At 46.0% G+C, this 21716-nt stretch overlaps 1 protein-coding gene across 1 annotated transcript in view; it reads right to left on the bottom strand.

Moving 5' to 3' along the window:
• The window catches only part of ARK2C (arkadia (RNF111) C-terminal like ring finger ubiquitin ligase 2C), a 124379-nt gene that overhangs the window by 10922 nt on the left and 91741 nt on the right, over positions 1 to 21716 (bottom strand). The window contains exons 2-6 of the mRNA XM_053571904.1: positions 12219 to 12531; positions 10182 to 10292; positions 5209 to 5338; positions 1633 to 1737; positions 1261 to 1356 (exon numbers count right to left, since the gene is read on the bottom strand). Coding sequence (XP_053427879.1) covers positions 1261 to 1356; positions 1633 to 1737; positions 5209 to 5338; positions 10182 to 10292; positions 12219 to 12531 — 755 coding nt within the window. The remainder of the gene's footprint in view (positions 1 to 1260; positions 1357 to 1632; positions 1738 to 5208; positions 5339 to 10181; positions 10293 to 12218; positions 12532 to 21716) is intronic.

The following is a 21716-nucleotide window of genomic DNA, read 5'->3' as shown; positions in this document are numbered from 1 at the left end:
CGCCCCAAAATTAATTTTTTATTTATTTTTATAATAGACCTTATTTTGTGGAGCAATTCCAGTTTACATAAAAATGAAGCAAAAATTTCAAAGTGTTCTCATATACATATGTCCTGGCCCCCTCTTATTAATATGTTGCATTAGTGTGGTACACGTGTTACAATCTGTGAATCAATATGACAGACTATTACTGACTGAGGTAATTAGTTTACATTGGGGTTCATTCTTTGTGTTGTACTCTTCTATCGATTTTGACAAATATACACCATCAAATTGTCCACCGTGAGAATATCATACTAAATTTTTTCACTGCCCTAAAAATCTCCTACACTACATCTACTCATTCCTGCCTCCCTCTCTCCCCAGTGGCAACCACTGACCTTTTCACCATCTCTACAGCTTTTCCTTTTCCAGAACGTCATCTAGTTGGAAGCATACAGTATGTGGCCTCTTTGGGCTGACTTCTTCAACTTAGGAATGTGCATGTAAAGTTCCTTTACATCTTTTTGTGGCTTAATAGACTTTTTATTGCAGAATAATGTTCTATTTTATGGGTATCCCTTGTCCACTCACCTATTGAAGGACTTCTTGGTTGGTTCCAAAATTTTTCCTTTATTTTAATTTTAAAAATGTGTTTAAAGCTCAGGTGCCTGGACTCTAATTCTACCCTGGGTACCTGGACCCTAACCCTGGAGATGTACCTCTACAGGCTTAGGGCAGAGCTTATGATGACTGTGAGGCTTTAAAAGCTCCCCAAGTGATCCTGATGCTCAGTCAGGTTTGAAAACTCCTGCTCAGAAGCCTCAGTTGCCCATTTTTCCACATGTGGATTGGAGATAGAATTATTTTCTAAAGCAAATGTTAGCCTTCTGTGCAGGGGCCCTCTTTACCCATCGCAATTGGACACAAACATGTATATGCCTGACATCTACATGTATAGACATACATAATATACCCATTGACAAGTCCACATGCATACACACACACCCAGTCCTCCTCCTTTACTGATGAGAGACTCCATCTCCCCACCTGGCCACATCTGGCACAGCCAAATGAAAAGAACCTAGGAAGGTATCATGGCTTTATAACATTTAACTAGAGCAAAGGCTTCTGGATTTTGGACTGTGCTTTATAACATTTAACTAGAGCAAAGGCTTCTGGATTTTGGACTGTGCCTCTCTGTGGCAAATAGACCAGGGTCAATGAGACATCCTCTCCCCCATTCCCTGACTTAGCGGGCTGTCCTGCTGGCAGACCCACCTTCTTGTACTTGTGGGGGAAGGTGAACCTCTCAATGGTGTTCTGTACAGCTCCCCTAGTGACGTTTCCCAACCTGTCCTCCAGCTGCAGAAGCTCCTGCAGAGAGAAAAATGTGGTCGTGTGTACTCAGCATGTGCAAACACACACATACACACATGATAAGGATGAGGGCCACACATAGCCACTAGGAAGAACTTGCCTGATGCTGAAAGACTATTGTATGTGTACTTGCTCTCCCTCTTTTCTCTCTTACTCTCAACCCTGAGGCTTCCCACCACTCACACCCTACCCACCAGCAAGGGGAAGGAGATGAGATGATGAACAATAATGGTATCTCCACCAACCCAGCTGGTGCCAGACAGAGCATCTTACCTCATAGCTCTCCCTCACAGCAGAGGTGTGTCTGCTGGGATTTAGTCCCTGGAGAGCAAGGAAGTGAAGCTGAGGGTAAGGGTAGTTTCGGATTTCATGGACAACCTGTTAGGGAAAAAATGCCTTAGATAGAGCAAGGATTTAAGGCTTCTCCATGAGCCCAGTGTGCAGCTCCCTCCTCCCACAACCACCAGCCAGCACTGTGAGTTGCCGTGGACAGAAATTCAGAGAGCTGCCTTTCCTGCTCTTCTGTCTCTCTCTCCTCATCAAGAACCAACTGTGTGCCTGGAGCAGCCCCAGAAAGAGTAACAAAGTCAACAAAGTGTCACCTAACCTTCATGGCAGGCACTGTTTTCAGCACTTCACATGATTGATGAATTTAAATATCTCATGTAATCTAAAACATAGGCACTATTACTATCCCCATTTAACTGATGGAGTAAGTGAGGCATAGTAGATTAAGTAATTGGCTCAAGTTATGCGGGTGACAGAACCAGGATTCTAGTGGAGTGGCAGAGTTCATTTGCTTCACCCCTACCCTGAGCTGCCTCTGAGCACAGCATGAAAGTTAAGGAATTGGACTAGACCCAAGACCAAGGTCTTGGGTCACAGAATTTAAGGGGCTACCAAAAGATTCAGTAATCAAGATAAACAATACAGTAGGACCTCCATTGCTGACCACCTCCCTACATTGGCCACCTCTTTAAGCTGACCTAATTTTCATAGATCAAACTTACACCACATGTACCTATCAGTAGAGTAGGCCTAGGTGTTTATGTTGACCACCTCTATATGTTGACCAGTTTTGGTTTTTTTGAGAGTCTCACTATGCAGCCCTTGGTAGAGTGCCATGCTGTCACAACTCACAGCAACCTCAAACTCTTGGGCTTAAGCCATTCTTGCCTCAGCCTCCTAAGTAGCTGGGACTACAGGTGTCTGCAGCAATGCTTGGCTATTTTTTGGCTGTAGTTGTCATTGTTGTTTTTAGCAGGTCTGCGCTGGTTTGAACACAGCAGCCCCAGTGTATGTGGCCGGCACCTAGCCACTGGGCTACAGGAGTAGAGCCTGTTGACCAGTTTGTTACAGTCATTTGTATGGTCAACTAAGAGATGTTCTATTGTATTTTAATGCAATATTTTTATAAATCAAAATGAATGTGAAAATTAAGTCCACGCTGAGCAAAATATCAGGATTTTAAATAAAGACAGACTCTGAGCCTGTATTTGTCTCACTCTATAGCCTGCCTTGCTTGTCTCTCCCTAACCCTGGCCAGGTTTCTGTCACAGCTCCCCCATTTACTCACTGTGTATCCCAGGGGGTACTCACCTAACCTCTCTATGCCTCAGTCTGCCAATCTTTAATGCCTTTGGGGGGGGGGATGGTTATTGAGAGGATTAAGTGTAAAAGAGTCTGGTATGTAGCAAGTGCTGAATAAATGTTTTCTTTTTCTATTCTTTTTTTTTTAAAGGATAAAAAACATTTATTGTTCTTGTTAATTTTCAACATTACCAATACAAAGAGTGATACGATTCTGTAGTTCTCAGAAAACATTTTCAAGCTGATTTTCAGTAATATCAGCAATCACATCTCTTATCCTAGCTTTCAAGTCTTCTAAAGGTTGAGGTTTGGTTGAACAAACGTTAGCTTTCACATGTCCCCATAAAAAGAAATCCAATGGAGTTAAATCTGGCGAATGTGGCGGCCAGGAAAATGGTCCACCTTTTCCAATCCATCTGTTAGGGAATTTCTCGTGTAGAAACTGTCTAACATGCAAAGCAAAGCAACAAGAAGTATCATCTTATTGGAACACTATATTCTCTATCAGTCCTAATTCTTCAAGCTGAGGAATAAATCATTTTGCAGCATTTCTAAATAGCTATCACCATTAACACCCCCTTCAAAAAAGAAGGGCCCTATGACTCGATTTTTGCCCAAAGCACACTTCACATTAACTTTTGGAGAATCTCTTTCAACAGACTCATGTGGATTTTCAGTTTCCCAAATATGACAATTATGCCTGTTGACTTTGCCACTAAGGTGGAATGTTGCTTCGTTGGAGAATATTAAATTACTCAAAAATACATCATTGCTAAGTTTTTCATTGAACTGGTGACAGAAAGTTGTCCATGATAATCCTCTTTCTAACATTTGATGCACTTGAATTTTGTATGCTTTCATGTGAAGTCTTATCTGCAGAATCTTCTGTATAGTAGACTTTGGAAGCCTCGGCTCTAGGGATACCTGTCTTAATGACTTTCTTGGATTTGCCTGAAAGGTTTCTTCTTCAGATGCTACAGCTCCTTCACTAACACATGGCCTACCAGACTGTGGGCTTATTGACAGAGACTGTTTCTTTAAATTTTTCCATCCACTTTGATATGGAATTCCTGTGTGGTGCTTTTATCTTGTAATGGGTTCTAAACCTTTGGACAGCAGTGGCAGATTTTAGTTCAACCAACCAAAGAACACAATTTTCTTTCTCTTCTAGTGAAGCCATACGTTCATGATTAAAGTCAAACTATTTCAAATTGCGGAACTTTATGGACATCCTGTATAGTTCTTTCCTCAGGAGTTAATGGATTCATTAGCAAATTCCCAGGCATTATTGGAATCTTTAGCTTATTCAGATCACAAAAGCGACAACAGCGAATCACTTTCCTGCTTTTTTTATTCTTAAGAGATGTCACTTCATATGCAAACCATGGACTCTCAGAGCTAACAAGGACTCCAGAGATTACACACTCAATTCCCTTATTATACAAATCTGGAGGCTGGGGAGCTAAGTGATTAAATGACAGAGACAAGGGTTGAAAGGGGGGATAATGCTTTAGGGCAGCAATATGAAGTTGTCCAGAAATAAGACTTTCCATCAGTCTTTTGCTGCTTTAATGAAATGCCCTCATTCTAATTTCATGTAGCTTGCAATGGCCGGAACTCCAAAGCTCCCAAATGTTCAGCATTCTGCCATCACAAGAAGGCCTATCCCTGGCAGAAGGCAGAGCTAGGTCTACAGCCCAGACTCTGGGGCCTCTTAGGACTCTCACAACAGTCCTGTGAGGTGGGCGAGGCAGACATCTTCCCTCCCATTTCACAGATAAGTAAAAACAACCCCAGGGAGGGACTGATCGTGAGAAATTGACTAAATTCTCACATGAATTGACTTACATGAAGCACGGGATCTACCAGGTCTGATCTTGACCCTGAGCCCCGTCCCCCACAGACCACAGCCTGGTGTGCTGCCTCGCCCCACCCCACAGTGTCCACTCCCACTGCAGTACTTAGTCCAGCAGGTTCCTTTTTAGTCCTCAAGCCAGAGTGGAAACAGATGCTGGGAAGGGAGGGGAACCGTTGGTTTTCCTGGGATCCAGGACTCAAGAAGAATGGGTCACAAGGAAATAGAGGGGCTGAGACACAGGGTGGGCGGCAGGACACATAGGAACCAGAGCACAAGCCAGCCAGGGCATGGGGGACTGAGGTACAGGGGGACCGGGGCACAGAGGAGCTGGACGGCTCAGCCCATCACTGGAACTCAAGACATTGAGGGAGTCACTTTCCTGGCAGGGCCTTTTCACTCACCATCTGCGTGGAGGAGGAGTTTCTGGGAAAGTGGTGCATTCGAGGAGTTGCTAGGTAATGCTGATAGTGCTGAGGAATGGGCCGCACCTGGAACTGAGCAGGACTCAAGCCAGCATCCACACTGAGATCCCTGCAGGGAAACAATCAATCCAGTGAACCACAGGGTGGTGTGATTTAGCCAGCAGGCTGCAGAAGGGACCTCAGACATCAAGCCCATGTAGTAGAATGAGAGTCACACGCTGCCAGAGCTGCAGGGACTTTACCTCCCCAACCCTGCCCTTTCTGTAAAGGCAAGGAAACTGAGACCCAGAGATGGAAAGGGTTCTGGAAAGTCTGAAGGCGCTGGAGCAGTCCAGGGCCTATGAAACTTCTTGAAACTAGGGGAACAAAGCTCATCCCCAAAGATAAAGCCCATTCCTGAGAAAGACTGAAAGAAGAATCTAAATAGAGCAGGTTGGGAATGCGGAGCAAGGAAAAGACAGGGTCCAAATACAAGTGGAGGAGGGAGCAGAAGCCATATTTTTACTACTTTGAGAAAACAACAACAAAAACCAGACATCTATAAGTCAGAAAGCTTATCCTAGCCCAACTCCTCTCACTATTAAAAATCTAGAGAAACTCATTTCACTTAAAAACTAATTAATTGATTAATTACACTGAAAACAAACCAATGGCTAATTCGGAAAACAGCTAATTTCAGATCTGGGAAGAAAATGTGCAAGATGACACTGAAACATCTTGTCTGAAAGCAAGAGAACTATCAAACACTACTAGTGGCTGGGCACAGTGGCTCACGCTGTAACTCCAGCACTTTGGGAGGCCAAGGCAGGAGGATCACTTGAGGCCAGGAGTTTGAGACCAGGCTGGGGAACACAGCAAGACCCCACATCTATAAACAAACAAAAACACTACTAGGGTAATGGAAAAAGGGCTCAGGAACCATACTGAAGAAGCTCCCACTCACCACAGCTAGGACAATTTGCAGGTCACTAAGCACAACTGCAGTAGAGATTTAAGCATATCAAACAGGTTTACATATGTGAGACTGAAACAATGCTGTAAAATTTCCCTCTTTTAAGGATGCTAGAGAACCAACTCTTCATTTTGAAAACTAGTAAATAAAGGGAAAGAATCAAACATCTATCCTGCTTTTCCTTTATTAACTGTACCGCAGGATAATCAAATAGTTGAGGAGTGAAAATTTCTCTTTATAAAAGTTCTTCAGCTAGTAAATGGAAAAGGAATGATTGAATTATTTTTTGCCATTTTGCATCCCCTAAAGAAATAAAGGATCTAGGTAAAGATTAGCAATTTCTGTTAATATCACAAAAAGAACTAGACATTAAATGCTTTCTGGTAGAAGAACACCGTATCACCTATAAAGTATTTCTGCCAAGAAATAAGAGTTGAACTTAAATCTGCCTAAACATTAATCTAAGTGTTAGTATATAAACAATACAGGTAACTGGGGAACAACTTAAATGATTACACCAGAATGTAATCAGGAAAATCCATATAAGGGGAAACTCTACAGAAAAAAACAGTATGGTTTCCTATGTTTTTTTAAAAAAGATATGGAGGAGCATTAAAGGAATTTCTCCTTCTAGCAATGATGGGATAAGAGGAATAGATTTACCTTTCCACTGTAAATCAGTAGAAAACTAAACAGAATGTATGAAATACCTGTTTTCATACATTTTGTAGCAAGCAGTGTAGACTGTGATCTCTGGGAGAAGGAAAAATATTTTTCCTTCATTTTTAGCATTTACCCAGCAGTCTCAGGGAACCCAGCAAATTCAAAGCAGCAAAGACATGTTCAAGGAATTCTACCAAAAGCAAAGTCCCAAGGAAATTGAAACAGTGACCCCAATTCCAAGAATGCTAACTGCAAAGGTGGAAGGCACCTTGCTCCTCAGATAGGTGGGGTGGTCTGCCCTGGGTGGGCCTGGGTGGACTCTGGGGTCTCCCTCTTAGCATCCCATCAGAAAATTCCTTCCTAGACCTCGACTACAACAGGGCATATGGTTCCTCAAATTCTAAAGAAGCCTGGATCAGGACCTGCCCCAAAGACATATAAGCCCCTAAGAAAAGCAGTATCTCCCACCTATCCATTGTTATTACCAGCTTGAACCTCCTAAGGTTCAGAACCTGCTAAGTTTTACTACAAAGGGGGTCATAGAAATTATCCCACAGACCTAAAGCCACAGAGTTAACACAACACTGCGTTTTGGAAATTTCTTTTTTCTTTTTTTTTGAGATGCTTATTAAGTTGCACAGACTGGTCTCAAACTCCAGGACTCAAGCCATCCTCCTGCCTCAGCTTCCTGAGTAGCTGAGACTAAAGGTATGTCCCACCATGCCCACCCAGCTCTTTTGGAGATTTCTTGTGGTCATTTATCTTGATGTGCAATTTGTGTTCATTGTATATAAACATTGAACTGAACTTTCTTTTCTTTCTTTCTTTTTTTTTTTTTGCAGTTTTTGGCCAGGGCCTGGTTTGAACCCACCACCTCCGGTATATGGGGCCAGTGCCCCACTCCTTGAGCCACAGGTGCTACCCCGAACTTTATTTTCTACTGTCAGTGTTTTTAAATATGGTGTGGTCTGGTTGCTATGCAGACTGCTAAGTTCTTCCCAGAATCTGGCCCAGCACCTTCTTGTGGGTCACTCCAGACTCAGGGGACTTTAGAGGTTTTGCTGAGGTAAGGCTGCCTGAGGAGGAGAGGATAGTCAGATGCCCTCATCCTCCACCCACCCTCTGCCTGTGGGTCCCGGGTACTGAGACACCTTGGCCTGGGCAGGGCTGAGGTTGGGGAAGAGCAGTGTGCAGTCCATACTGGGGCTCAGAGGTAGAGTGGAGAGGCCAGGACTGAGTCCAAGAAGGGCATGTTAAGCATGGGGGTGGTGACTCAAGGTCAGGGTCAGGCTGATGGACATAGACCAGAAAGGTGGGGATTGGGGATTCCCCCACAGCCACAGGCTAGGATATTCAACTAAGAGAAGCTGCTTGGGTGGGGTTAAGGTATCCCCAGGGGGAAAGGCCGGGCAGCCTCAGGGCTGGGGTTGGATGTAGATCTGGCCTGACACCTGGAACGAGCTGGCATGGAAGTCAGTGTTTCCGATGGTTCTCTAAAGGAAGGAGCTCCTTGCAGAGGGTGAGAGTGGCCCTTCCTATGATGCATTTCCTGTTATCCAGTTACCTGGCTGCCCATCTCCTGGCAGAAGCAGGCTCTCTGGAAAAGAGGGCTGGGTGCAGTTAACATGATCACAGTTGCGGAAAAAAAAAACCTTATCACCACTAGGCTGGCTGTTGCTGGAGCAGAACTAATTACAAAGAAGGTGAAATAGCTTCCTACTTAGGAAGCAGGGACAAACCAGGCAGAAAGAGCCCAGGGGTAGTCATGGGGAACCTCAGGCAGGGGCCTCCCAGGACCCACTGCTGGGGCAGGGAAGAGCCTCCCAGGGCCTTCTGTTTTATGTTTCTTGGGGCAGGCAGACCCGGGAATGTGCCTCTAAGTAAAGGAAGCTCAGGACAGGACCAACACTTGCACTGCTCCTCTACATCTCCCCAGGACAGTTCCCTCTGGTGGTATCACCTGCCCAGTCCCTTGAGTGTGTGTCCAAATCACTCAGCCATATAAGGGCCCTGGGTGCTCCATGGGCTGAATTAATTTAAATTGAATTGCCTTGCCTGCTGAGGGACAGAATTTAATCCAAACTGCAATTAAGTCATCCAATTTGAATCTGCTGATTCTAAAAGGCTGGGCTGATGTTGGCCATAGCACAATCTATCTTTTATGGATTGTTCAATTTAACAGGACATACCTGAGAATGAGCAAAGGGCTAGAGACAATAGAACATGTTAAACCCACTATTCCCAGCACCTGGAGGCACCCTTAGCATATTCAATCAATCAGAGCCATCCTTTTGAATCACTCCTAGGTGTGCATGGAGAGGGTTCCCAGAGCAACCCTTGACTAAGCCATGTTGCCTGGCCCAGTGACTGAAAAATGATACAGTGGCACATGGACTTTTTAAAATAGTTCATCCTTTTCCATTAAGGGCTTTTTTTTTTTTTTTTTTGCTTTTTTTAAAGAAACATTTTTGCCCTAAAAGTTGCAAGAACAGCATAAAGAACTCTTAGATACCCTTTACCCAGAGTCCCCAAATGTCCCCATTTTACATTTTATTGAATTTCTATTTCCTTCTCTGTCTCTCTTCCCCCAAATATATACACACATATATACACACACATAAATTCATACACACACACCCCTCTGTGTAGATGGATGGGATTTTTTTCCCTGAGCAATTTAGAAATAAGTTGTAGGCATGATGATGCCCTTTTGCTCTAAATCCTCAGCGAACTGCACATCTTCTTAAAGTACATCTTTTTAAAGTATTAGAGAATTTTGATCCGTCCCTAGTTAAGAACAGCTGTCTCAGGACCCAGGATCCAAATTGGAGCAGCCCTACATCCCAGGACAACAAAGACCCCTGTTCTGAGTGCAAAAGATTGCAGGGAGACCTCGGAAGGGCCCACTGCCTATGAAGACACAAAACAACACCCTTAACCTCTCTCCCCAGCTTCTTTCCAAGTTTTTGCCTCCCACCTGGCTAGCTCTGTCTCTTTTAGCACAGTGTGAGCCTAACCCCACCCCCCGCTCCCCTCCCGTCCCTGCCCACTGAGCTTAGGGAATGTTTTGTGTTCCTGTCTCCCTCCCCCCCTACAGGACCATGAACCTGAAGCCCCAGGTTGCACACATGATGGCACCCAGCTACATCTGAGCTAATCGCTGGAACCAGGCCCAGCTGGGGTCATGTGGCTCTGAGGATTTCTGGGAGCAGAGGCAAAGGCTGAGGCCTGAGAACTAGGCTTCCTGCACCATTCAAAGCGAAGGAAAACAGAAACACCACAGATCTGGCAAGACCTCCCTCCATCCCTCCCATCCCCAGGAACCCCAAAGACTTACCAGTCAGTGCCCTCAGCCAAATACCTGGGCTGAGGTGTCTGCAGTTGATGGCCAAAGTCGAAGCTGGGGTGGAGGCGGTGGGGGTGGACAGACACACGCTCCTGACTCCGCCTGCACCAGAGGGGAAGGAGGGCAAAGGCATCAGGGGCTCCCCGGGCCACCCAGCTTCCAGGAGCTCTGAGCAACTCCAGCCAGCCTAAGGGTGCAGCACTTCTTCAGTCCCATTCAGAGACCCTCTTCCCAAACTCCCAAGAAGCTACTTGGATGAGCAGAAGTCAATAACTTAGACATTCTGTCTTGTGGCTGCCCAGTCTTGTGAAGTCTCTCCCTAGCCGTGTCTGCTGCGAGTACCTGGCCCACCCAAACTCGGCCTCCTCTACTCTCCTACTGCTCCCTCTCTGTCCTTGGTGGGCCATCTTCAAGACACACAGACTCACCTCCTGCAGGCTCTCCTCTGCACCCACTGTGCTCTTCTCTCCTTACCTCCTAACATTCTCTTCTCAGCTTTCATGTGCCAGGTCAAAGCCTACCTCTCCAAGAAGGCCTCCCAGAAAGTCCCAGATCATGGTGACCTCTCTTTCAGCAACCCAACTCTACAATCACTGATGCTTAGGAGATTAGAAACCATCTAGTCTAGTGGTTCTCAAGGAGTGCTCCAAGCATCCTTGGGAGTCCCTGAAACCCTCTCAAGTAGTTTGAGAGGTCAAAACTGTTTTCCCAACGATACTATTATATTTTATGCCTTTTCACTCTCACAGGTGAACCGTGAGGTTGTTCAGAAACTATGTAACATAACACAGTTGTCTTCTATTAAACCATAGATGTAAAGATACTTCCAAATACATAAAAATATCACTCTTCTTACTAAATTTATATATATAGTAGTTATTTTTCATAAAATAGCTCACAGCAACCTCCAACTTCTGGGTTTAAGTGATTTCTCTTGCCTCTGCCTCCCAAGTAGCTGGGACTACAGGCGCCTGCCACAATGCCTGGCTATTTTTTGGTTGTAGTTGTCATTGTTGTTTGGCAGGCCCAGGCTGGATTTGAACCGCCAGTTCTGGTGTATGTGGCTGGCGCCTTAGCCACTTGAGCTACAGGCACTGAGCCAATTTTTTTTTCAGTTTTCTTTTCTTTCTTTCTTTTTCTTTCTTTTTTTTTTTTTTTTTTTGTAGTTTTTGGCCAGGGCTGGGTTTGAACCTGCCACCTCCGGCATATGGAGCTGGCGCCTACTCCTCTGAGCCACAGGCGCAGCCTCAGTTTTCTTTACTAAGATGGTAAACATCAATAGTCATGACTCACATAAACAGAAGGTCTTTGTATTCATCATTAATTTTTAAGAGTTCAAAAGGGGTCCAGGAGACCTAGAAGTTTTTGAACCATTGATCTTACTCTACCTCAACTCTTTCTCAGGTGAGGCTCAGAAAGGGGTTGAGACTGGCTCAGGGCCCCACAGCTACTCCAGACCCATTTGATTAATATTGTCTGATTTTGCTCTCCATTTGAGGGGTTTCTTGGGGATATAGCTGACTGTCCAGGTAGAGTGCTAGACCGTGGCATGGGCTCTTTCAGGGAAGGGCTGGAACCAGCTTTCTCCTTTGATATTCTTTAGGGTTCTTGTGTGTCAGACACAGGCAGTCATAAAACTAGAGGGACATAAAGGATTCCCTAGTAAAATTTACTGCCTCTTCTTGCAGAAGTCCACTGTGAACAGTGAACCACCAGTGACCCTGCACCTGAATAAAGAGATAAACACTAACTTTTGAGGGAGTCAGGTTGGTTTAGGGCAGCGCTCACTGCCTGAAATGAGTGCCTCTGAGGCAAAAGCTATCTCCTGCAGAGACTCTTTTGGTGACTGGGGACAGGCCTGGCGGGATAGAAGCCTGGTGTCCCAATCCCCACACCCTCCTCCTTGCCCACGAGACTGTCCCAGGTCTCTCCGTGGCCCCTCCCCCTTTCCTGGCCCCGCCCCTCTTCCCGGCCCCGCCCCCTCAGGGCCCCACCCTCTTCTCGGCTCCTGTCTGAGGCAGCACCCACCTGGGGTGCGAGACGAGCCTGCGGTGCTGGGCTTCCAGGAGCTGCTGCTGCAGGAGGTATTGCTGGTGCAGGGCCTGAGGTAGGAAGGAGGGACCTGTGACGTCCTGGAACTGCAGGGTGGGCAGCGGGGTCAGCGACTGGTGCAGGGCGCCGCTGTGCTGGTGGGCCGGGGCCATGTGGGCGCTGAGGCCCGGCTGCGACTGTACGGGGTGGGCCAGTGGGAAGTCTGGGGCGAGCTGCTGTGGCTGCGGGCCCAGGTGGAAGTGGCGGCAGGAGGTAGCGTGAGGATGCTGAGACCTTTGAAAGGGGGCACCTGGGGAGGCAAGGACAGAGACACCTCCATGAGGACCAGCGCAAGGGCACGCCCACACTGCCACCGGGCAGCCGGAGCTTGTGAGACTCAAGACATTCATTAGAGCTCGTAGTTTCATCACTTCCATATACATGTGGTCATCTTTACTACTGCCGAGTAGAGGCTCTGTGTCAGAGGGGGAGAGAGTATTTGCTTAAATGAATAGATAAGCATCCTTTTTTGTAATTAATACTCTTTAGAAATTTTAAGGTCTCTAAAGGCAGTAGAGCAGTTTGGTTTTTTGACTTTACCTTTTTCTTTTCTTTTTTTTTTTTTTAGAAAGAGTATCTCCCACTTTACATCCTTCGTTTTAACCTGGATGGAAGTGGAAGACATTATTCTTAGTAAAGCATCACAAGAATGGAGAAGCATGAATCCTATGTACTCAATTTTGATATGAGGACAATTAATGACAATTAAGGTTATGGGGGGGGAAGCAGAAAGAGGGACAGAGGGAGCAGGGTGGGGCCTTGGTGTGTGTCACACTTTATGGGGGCAAGACATGATTGCAAGAGGGACTTTACCTAACAATTGCAATCAGTGTTACCTGGCTTATTGTACCCTCAATGAATCTCCAACAATAAAAAAAAAAAAAAGAAAGAGTATCTCCCTCTGTTGTGCAGTCTGGAGTACAGTGGCACAATCATAGCTCACTGTAATCTGGAGCTCTTGGGCTCCATCAATCCTCCTGATGCAGCCTCCTAAGTCACTGGGACTAACGGCATGCATCACCACATCTGGTTCATTAAGAAAAAAATTTTGTGTTGCTCAGGCGGGTCTTGAACTCTTGGCCTCAAGAAATCCTCTGCTGCTTGGCCTCCTAAAGTGCTGGGATTGCAGGTGTGAGCCATCACTCCCAGTGACTCTACCTTTTTAAATAGATACTACACCAAAAATATTTAGCCCAGCCTTCACTAAAGCCTTGGCTAGGTAGAACCCAAACTTTACGGAGCCCTGATTTCCAGAGGAAAAAAACAAGAAGTTGTTTTTTGTGCAGTTTTAAGAAAAAAACTAAATCACACAAAAATTTTTATTTAAATAGTAACTAAATAATTTATTGTAACATTATAATCTATTCAAAAGCAAATATGTCCAGGTATAAGTTAATTTAGGCTCCAGTACTTTTCTTTTCTTTTTTTTTTTTTTTTTTTGTAGAGACAGAGTCTCACTTTATGGCCCTCGGTAGAGTGCCGTGGCACCACACAGCTCACAGCAACCTCCAACTCCTGGGCTTAAGCGATTCTCTTGCCTCAGCCTCCCAAGTAGCTGGGACTACAGGCGCCCACCACAATGCCCAGCTATTTTTTGGTTCCAGTTCAGCCAGGGCCGAGTTTGAACCTGCCACCCTCGGTATGTGGGGCCGGCGCCTTACCGACTGAGCCACAGGCGCTGCCCTGGGTTCCAGTACTTTTCTAGATAAAATTGAGCTTGATGACAAGAAACCCTTATAAATTCTCCAAGACCAAAAATCTTGTTCTAAGCACTGGAGGGAGTCCCTTAATGCAACAAGAAAGTAAACCTAGCATTTCAGAAAGATTCACAGGGAACTTCTTTCTAAGCATGGCAGATTCACTACATGTCTGTTCCTTCCCAAACTCCACTGAAATGAGAGCAAAGGAATAAAGAAAAGATAAACAGGCAAGGACAGAGAGAACAAGAGAGGTGACATCAGCAAGCAACAGATGTCAACAGATTTTTGGAAGACAGAAAGCAGATGGAGGAATTAACAGAGACAAGAAATCGGAAACCAAAAGCCTACCAAAGGGGCCATCAACAAGAAGTGGACAAATCTTGCCACATGATGCTAGAAGGTATTGGCCACTCCAGAAGGCTGGAACAAGAGCAGAACGAGAACAGGAAGACTGTTCACAGTCTTGCAGCAGTTACACCCAGGGTTCCTCCCCTGTCCCAAGCAAGGCAGTGACCACCCCTCCCAGAGAAGTTCTAATGTGGGGAGCGTGACACCAAGCAGAGGAAGCCAGGGTCGCAGCACCATTATAACACAGGGGGATTAAGTGAACAGCTACCTATGGGACATTGGAACCCCTGACCCTTCTGCCACTTGGTTCCAAAAACACTGTAACCCAGGAACAAGCTGCTTCCCTGCACCCTCCATAGCCCCAGGCTGAAACCAGGGGATTTTCTCTGCAGAAAATCATTGATCCCAGGAAGAGTTTTGGATGAAAGCATCCCAATAAAATGATTGGGTTCCCAACTGGGCACTCTATAATGAAGCCCATTAGTTGAAAAGTCCATTCTCACACATGGGCACATAGAGCTTCTGTACAGCTTCTAGTGACCTGCTCTTCAACACATACAGACTAAGGGTGACCAGGCTCTTGATTACAAAGAGAAAAGAGAGCAAGAACATACCAAATTTTAAAAAATAAACTTAGAGGAACAGAGAGAATGCAAAGACAAAAAAATTAACTTCAGAACACTATGATTAATATTCTCAGAGAAATAAGATGTTGGATCCATGAAACTAAAGGAAGCACTTTAAAAAGAGCGCTGAGGAAATGAGAGAGAGAGAGCTCTTGGAAGTTAAAAATTTACAAAGTGAAATCTAAAATTCAAGAACAGGGTTGGAAGATAAAGAGGGTGACACTTCCCAGGAAGCAGAATGAGAAGACAAAGAAATGGGAAATAGAAGAGAAAAGATGCCAACATTGAAGGATCCGGTCAGAAGAGTCCACATTTCACTAGTAAGAGAGAAAGGATGAAGGCAATAACAGGGAGAAAGTTGTGAGGAAAAAAAATGATGAAGGGCAGCGCCTGTGGCTCAAAAGAGTAGGGCGCCAGCCCCATATGCCAGAGGTGGCAGGTTCAAACCCAGCCCTGGCCAAAAACTGCAAAAAAAAAAATTATGAAACCTGTTTCCCAGAACCGGAGGTCTACATTTCCAGATGGAAAAGGCCCTCTGAGTGCCCAGTAAGATAGGTGGGAGAAAGAATCCCACACCAAAGTGTCTCCCCATGAAATGTCCGAACAACAGGGCAAAGACATGATTCCAACACCTTCTAGAAACAAAGCAGACAAATCCCATACAAAGGGAAAAGAATCTGGGAATTAGAATCACTTGGGAAAAATCACAATGACACTGGAAGCTTGAAAACAGTAGAACAACTGCCTTCAAGGTACTGCGGGAGGAAAATGATTTGCAATCTAGAATTCTCTGCCCAGCCAAACCATTAATCAAGTATGAAAATAGCATAAAGCCATTTTCAAACAGACAGGATCTCAAAAAAATTAACCTTCTCAACTCCTTTTCTCAAGGAGGTACTGACACAAACCAAGAAAGAACACAAAACAGGAGCTGCACCCAAAGAGGTGGAAGGTTCCTAAGGGCACAGCTGTGCAGGCTCCTGCAGCTGGCAGGAGAACAGGAGGGTAAGGGCTTAGAGGAGATTTGGAGGGGAGGCTGGAGATGACAGGATTACCAGTAAATTTGGCCCAATGGAAATATTGTAAAATAATGTAAATTGTGAAGAAATTTTACAATTTGATAGAGAATTGGGTACGATTTGTAAAAATGTCATAGAAAGCAAAGTAACCAAATAAAAAAATAATGCAATTACCACTAAGAAAAGAAAGTTGTCAAGAAAGTGTAACTGTCCGTGTTGTGCACTGCTTGTCGGCCCAGGAGTAACTATTAACAATAAAACAAATAATAAACTATGTTAGAACTGAAAAGGACATTGCTTTCATAACATGAACAACACAGTGTCAGAACTTGAAATATCAACAAGTAGCAGTCTAATTGTTTATTTGGAAATGTGCTTAGTAATTTATGTCTTTCCGGAAGTAAAGGACAGAGAAGAGTTGAAAGTGTTGAGGTTGAGGGAGTTTGACTCTGGTGGGGAAGCAAGGAGCAAACAAAAACTCCTTGCTAAATGTGTCCTTATATTGGTTTATTCAACTTTGTTAATTACATGCATGTCCTTGATAGACATTAAAAAAATCTCTTAAATATTTGCAAAAGGAAGTGAAAATCTAAAGAACTCCAAGCAAGCCAGAAGAGAATGATCTAGAACAGTGATTTTCAACTGGTGTGCCATGAAAATATCTTAGATGTGCTTTAAAAATTTGTAAACATCACTAATTAAATTTTTTTGGAAAGAAGTTCAAAGCACAGTAAGTATATTCTTCTTTTACTCTTTTTTTTTTTTTTTTTTTTTTCAGTTTTTCTCCAGGGCTGGGTTTGAACCCGCCACCTGCCACCTCCAGCATATGGGGCTGGCACCCCACTCCTCTGAGCCACAGGTGCCGCCCTACTCTTTTTTTTTTTTTTTTTGATTAACATAATTTCAGTGTGCATGAAAGTTTAACTATAGGTTCAAGTATGCCCTGAAATTAAAAAAGGTTGAAAAACTGATCTAGAACCTTGATTCCCACAAGCATTCTGGATAAATTGGGCCTGTCTGCCTTATGAATTTGGGCTTTGGTGAGTCCAGGGCCTGGGGCACAAGCTAACAGGCTCCAAACCCTCCTGTCCTTGCCCACCATCTATTATCACATGTGACAATGAAAAGAGAAGGAGGGGGAGGCCGAGTGAGAGCAGGAAGAGGGAGGAAGAGCAGTAGAAGGATAAAGAAGACAGACACTACGAAGAAGGGGATGGTCAATACAAACATCGTTGAGACTTCAACCCAGCTCTGTCTGACAAAATTATGATATGGGCCACATAAGGACTTTTCAATTTTCTAGAAGCTACCTTTTACAAAGTAAAAAGAAATAGGTGAAACTACTTTCAATAACACACATTAAGGCTGGGTGCAGTGGCTCATGCCTATAATCCTAGCACTCTGGGAGGTCGAGGCAGATGGATTGCTTGATCTCAGGAGTTCAAGACCAGCCTGAGCAAAAGTGAGATCCCATCTCTACTAAAAGTAGAAAAAAACTAGCTGGGTGTTGTAGTATGCACCTGTAGTCCTAGCTACTCGGGAAGCTGAGGCAAGAGGATCACTTAAGCCCAAGAGTTTGAAGGTGCTGTGAGCTATGATGCCAAAGCACTCTACCCAGGGCAACAGAATGAGACTCTGTCTCAAATAATAATAATAATAATAATAATAATAATACATGTTATATAGCTCAATAGATCTGAAATATTATTTTAATATGTGCTCAATGTAAAAATATTATTAGGATATTTTACTTTTTTTCATACTAAGTCTTCAAAACCTGGTCAATATCTTGTACTTACACACATCTCAATTCCCCTAGCCCTGTTTATTCTAAGAGCCAGCAGATGCTGGAGGTAAATAGCTTTCTTATTGGACACTGTAACTCTAAAGAAAAGATGCCAACTCCAGTCACAAAGCAAAGCATTTCAGCCACTTTTTCTAATTGATCTGCCTTCTCCCCAGCCATCACATTGATCTGGACAAAATTTCAGACACTCCAAGCGCATTCTTACTGGGTGGCCTGCACTCCCACCTCCCTGGCTGCCTTCCCCATCTTTAAAGGTCTGAGTCGCCTCTCAGCTTTTCCAAAAATGCCTCCCCTGCCCACCAGCCCCCAGGGATGCCTTCTTCCTCTGGCACTGAGAACACCCTGTCTCTCCCCCACACTTGGCACCTGGTGGTGGCCACCTTGAGCTGTCTCTTCACACTGGCCACCCCCACCAGGCTGGGCTTCATGTCTTTACTGTTTCTGGATCCCCACGCACCTCACTGGGGGTTGGTGTTCAATAAACACCTGGTTGTGGACTGATGGTTGGCGAGAGTGAGGGAAAACAGTGACTCAAAGGGACTGGGAACTGAGCTGGCTGAAGGCAGATGGGTTTGAAATTGAGTAGGAAAGAATGTAAGGTAGGGCCAAGTGGGCTCTGAGTTTTAATACTGTGGCACAGCAGAGACAGGTCAGATGACACTGGCTGGAGCCCTCCCCCGAGCAGCTGCCTTCCTCCCACAGGACCCTTCCACCATGAGGGCACCCACTCTTGTGCAGCAGGAGGCCCACAGGGAGGAGAACTAATGACCCCAGCCTAGAGTGCTTTCTGGTTGCCTGTAACCTGTGCCCTCCAGGATGGTCAACAAGAGGAAGGTGGTAAAAGCATCAACCTGTCCCATAATATTCAGTCAATTTTTGCCTACAGAGGTCCTTTGACTTCCCTCTGGGACTCTGCATTACTCTCCCTGCCATCTCCAACCTGGCAGTGGTTCTCTCCTACCCTGCTCAGAAGGCAACCCACTCTAGGCCCCTGAACATCTCCTCAGTTCTGTGCAAGGGTTTGTGAAGTTACCAGGTAAGAGCTGCTCTGTTTGTCTCTAAGACCCAAGGAGTGAAGCTCTCAGGGTAGAATATCTGGATCCATGATCAGCCAATGATCAGTGATGTCTGAATAATACTGACATCCCCAAATGCCCCACATTACTAAACAACCTATAATTTTTCCCATTAGAGTTACTCCTTCTGGTTAAAAAGTAATCTCCAGATGTCCCTGATTACACTATGCATTTATCATATTTTCCCAGGGCTAAAATGCCATCAGTTGAAAGATTCATTATGGGCTAAATAACATTTTCAGGGAATAAAAAGAAGGGTCTTTCAGAAGCAAACAAACAAAAGTACTATATTAAAGAAACACATCAATTGTAAAGCCTAATTTAGTTATTAAAGAAAAAAAAGTGTGTCTTGGCATTCTGGAAATTGCTTCTGATGATTAGCACCTACCCTCCTGGGAGCTGGCCGGGAGCAGTCCATTAAAGCAAGAGCTGGGGCTTGAGGGAAGCAGGCACAGGGCTGAGGGTGGGAGGCCCAGATCTACTCCTGCACACTGAGACCAGGAAGGCCTACAGCTGTGGGGCACACACAGGACACACCACAGGTGCCCCACAGATGTCTAGTGACTGGGAACTGCTTCATGTCTCATGGGCCAGGTACCTGAAGAGGCTGGCAGCTAGAGAGTGGGTGGATGAGCAGGCAGAATAATACACACAGCCCCTTGGGGGAAGCCAGCACAGGGACCAGGGCAGTGAGGAAAGCATATGATTAAAATAGTGATGAGGCTCTGTATCTCTAAAAGGTTCATTGACTGGCCTGGGATACTACTCTGGTGATGACAAAGTAGAGACACTGAACAGAGAAGAGGAGGGACCAGAGCACAGGGAGCGAGGAAGCTGGATGAGGTGGCAGTGAGAGAGTACTGTGGTCTCAATGGTATGTCCCCAGATTTGTATGTTGAAATCCTAACACTCAAGGTGATGGTATTAGGAGGAGGGGCCTTTGGGGGGTGATTAGGTCATGGGTGCAGAGCCCTCATGAATGGGATTGGTGTGTTCAGGTACCTTGCCCATGAGACATGCAGCAGTCCCCAGTCACTAGACATCTGTGGGGCACCTGTGGTGTGTCCTGTGTGTGCCCCATAGCTGTGGGCCTTCCTGGTCTCAGTGTGCAGGAGTAGATCTGGGCCTCCCACCCTCAGCCCTGTGCCTGCTTCCCTCAAGCCCCAGCTCTTGCTTTTACTGGTTATTTGGATCCAGAAAGCTCACATGCCTCTTCTACTATGTGAGGACACAGAAGGAAGGTACCATCTATAAGGAAGAGGATTCACCAGTAACCAAGTCTGCCAGTGCTTTGATCTTGGACTTCCCAGCCTCTAGAGCTGAATAATCATTTCCTGCTATTTATAAGCCTCCTGGTCTATGGCATTCTGCTATCGCCCCAACAGACTAAGATAGGCTTTCAGGAGGAGGGCAGTGGAGGAATAGGGCCAGGCCACCACGTGGGCACACTGGGCTCAGTCCAGGTCTCTCTGGCCTGTGGATGAGGGGAATGGAGCCAGGGCTAGGCCTGGGCAGGAGCAGGGAAGAGCCAGGCCAAGAAGTCAGATGCCATGGGCCATGGAGGTGGTGGAGGCCTCCCAAGCTAGAGGCCCAGCACATGGCTCCCCAGCTCTCTGTGTTCAATCAGGAAGGAAAATAGCCTTTGTCCTCAAGACTCTGTGGCTGAGAGGCACTGCCATCCAGCCCAGCCCTCAGAGGAAAAGAGGGAAGAACAGGTGACCCAGAGGGCACCATAGGCCACCTAACATTTCAGCCTAGGCTGCCACCCACTGGGCCACCCCAGTGACAATTACCTCCTGCTAGTGGATACCTCAGGCACAGGCCTGCCCAGGGTTTCTGTTGCAGGCCCCCAGCACCCAGGGCCAGATCTGTCTGCTCCAGGGACAGGGACCCTGGGAAAGTAGTATGGGAACCAGACACTCCCCAGCTTCCCTGGAGGCCCCATTTCCCTCCTCCCCAGCAGTTCTCAGGGTGTTGGGTTTCCTGCCTAGCTCAGCTCACTCTCCCCCAGCACTGGGGCAGAACCGGAAGGGAGGGAAGGCCAAAGAGAGGCCCTCCCCAAAGACAGCAAGCAGTGTGAGAAGAGAGGACAGAAGACAACCAATAGCAGGGGCAGGGAGGGCTTGTCCTCGTCAGCCATACTTGGAGTTTGCGCCTTTATGGAGAACCCAGGTGAGCAGGGAAGAAAGTCTGTCTTTTGAAAAGAAGATTTCTGCTCACAGAGGCCAATGAGGAATGCCTCACTGCCAAGAAGCTTTCAAAGCCAGGAAGCGTCACCTGGTGAAGGGCTCCATCCCAGAGGCCAGTGCACCTCCCCTCTCAGTCAGACCTGGAGGGCACAGTGGACTTCTCTGACCTTAGTGTCCTAGACTTATGACCAGCAATGATGACACTTGATCCTGCACACCTGCTGAAATCATCTCTTTCAAGAGCAGTGGAGTAGAAAGCACCAGGAGGATGTTTGTGAAGAGAATGTTGTGACTGCCCCCAGAGGTCACAGCTGAACAGGCCAAGCCTGAGATAAACTGGCAGTGCTATGCCACAGTGGCCAGCAGTGACAGGGGCCAGAACAGTGAAAGGCAGGGCACCCAGTGCTAACCTTCCAAATAAATGGCTGCCACATTAAGTTTCCTAGAGCATGTCTGTGAGCCCTCCATTCCCTGCCCAGATGCCTCCCCCTCCCAGCCTCTCTTCCCTCTTTCTCCCTCCCCTTCACCCTCTTCTCCCTCTTCTCTCTCTGTCATTTCCCTGTGAGAACTTCCCTCTCATCCCCACCAGTCCCTAGGATCCTAGAAAGCCTCTGGGCCCTCTATGGCCATTCTCTGGCCCCAGCCCTGCCACCCAGCCTTGCCAGACTAT

The sequence above is a fragment of the Nycticebus coucang genome, chromosome 19, assembly GCF_027406575.1.
Source record: "Nycticebus coucang isolate mNycCou1 chromosome 19, mNycCou1.pri, whole genome shotgun sequence".
Taxonomy (NCBI): domain Eukaryota; kingdom Metazoa; phylum Chordata; class Mammalia; order Primates; family Lorisidae; genus Nycticebus; species Nycticebus coucang.
Note: the sequence above shows the minus strand (reverse complement) of the source record. Positions and strands in the feature narration are given on the sequence as shown.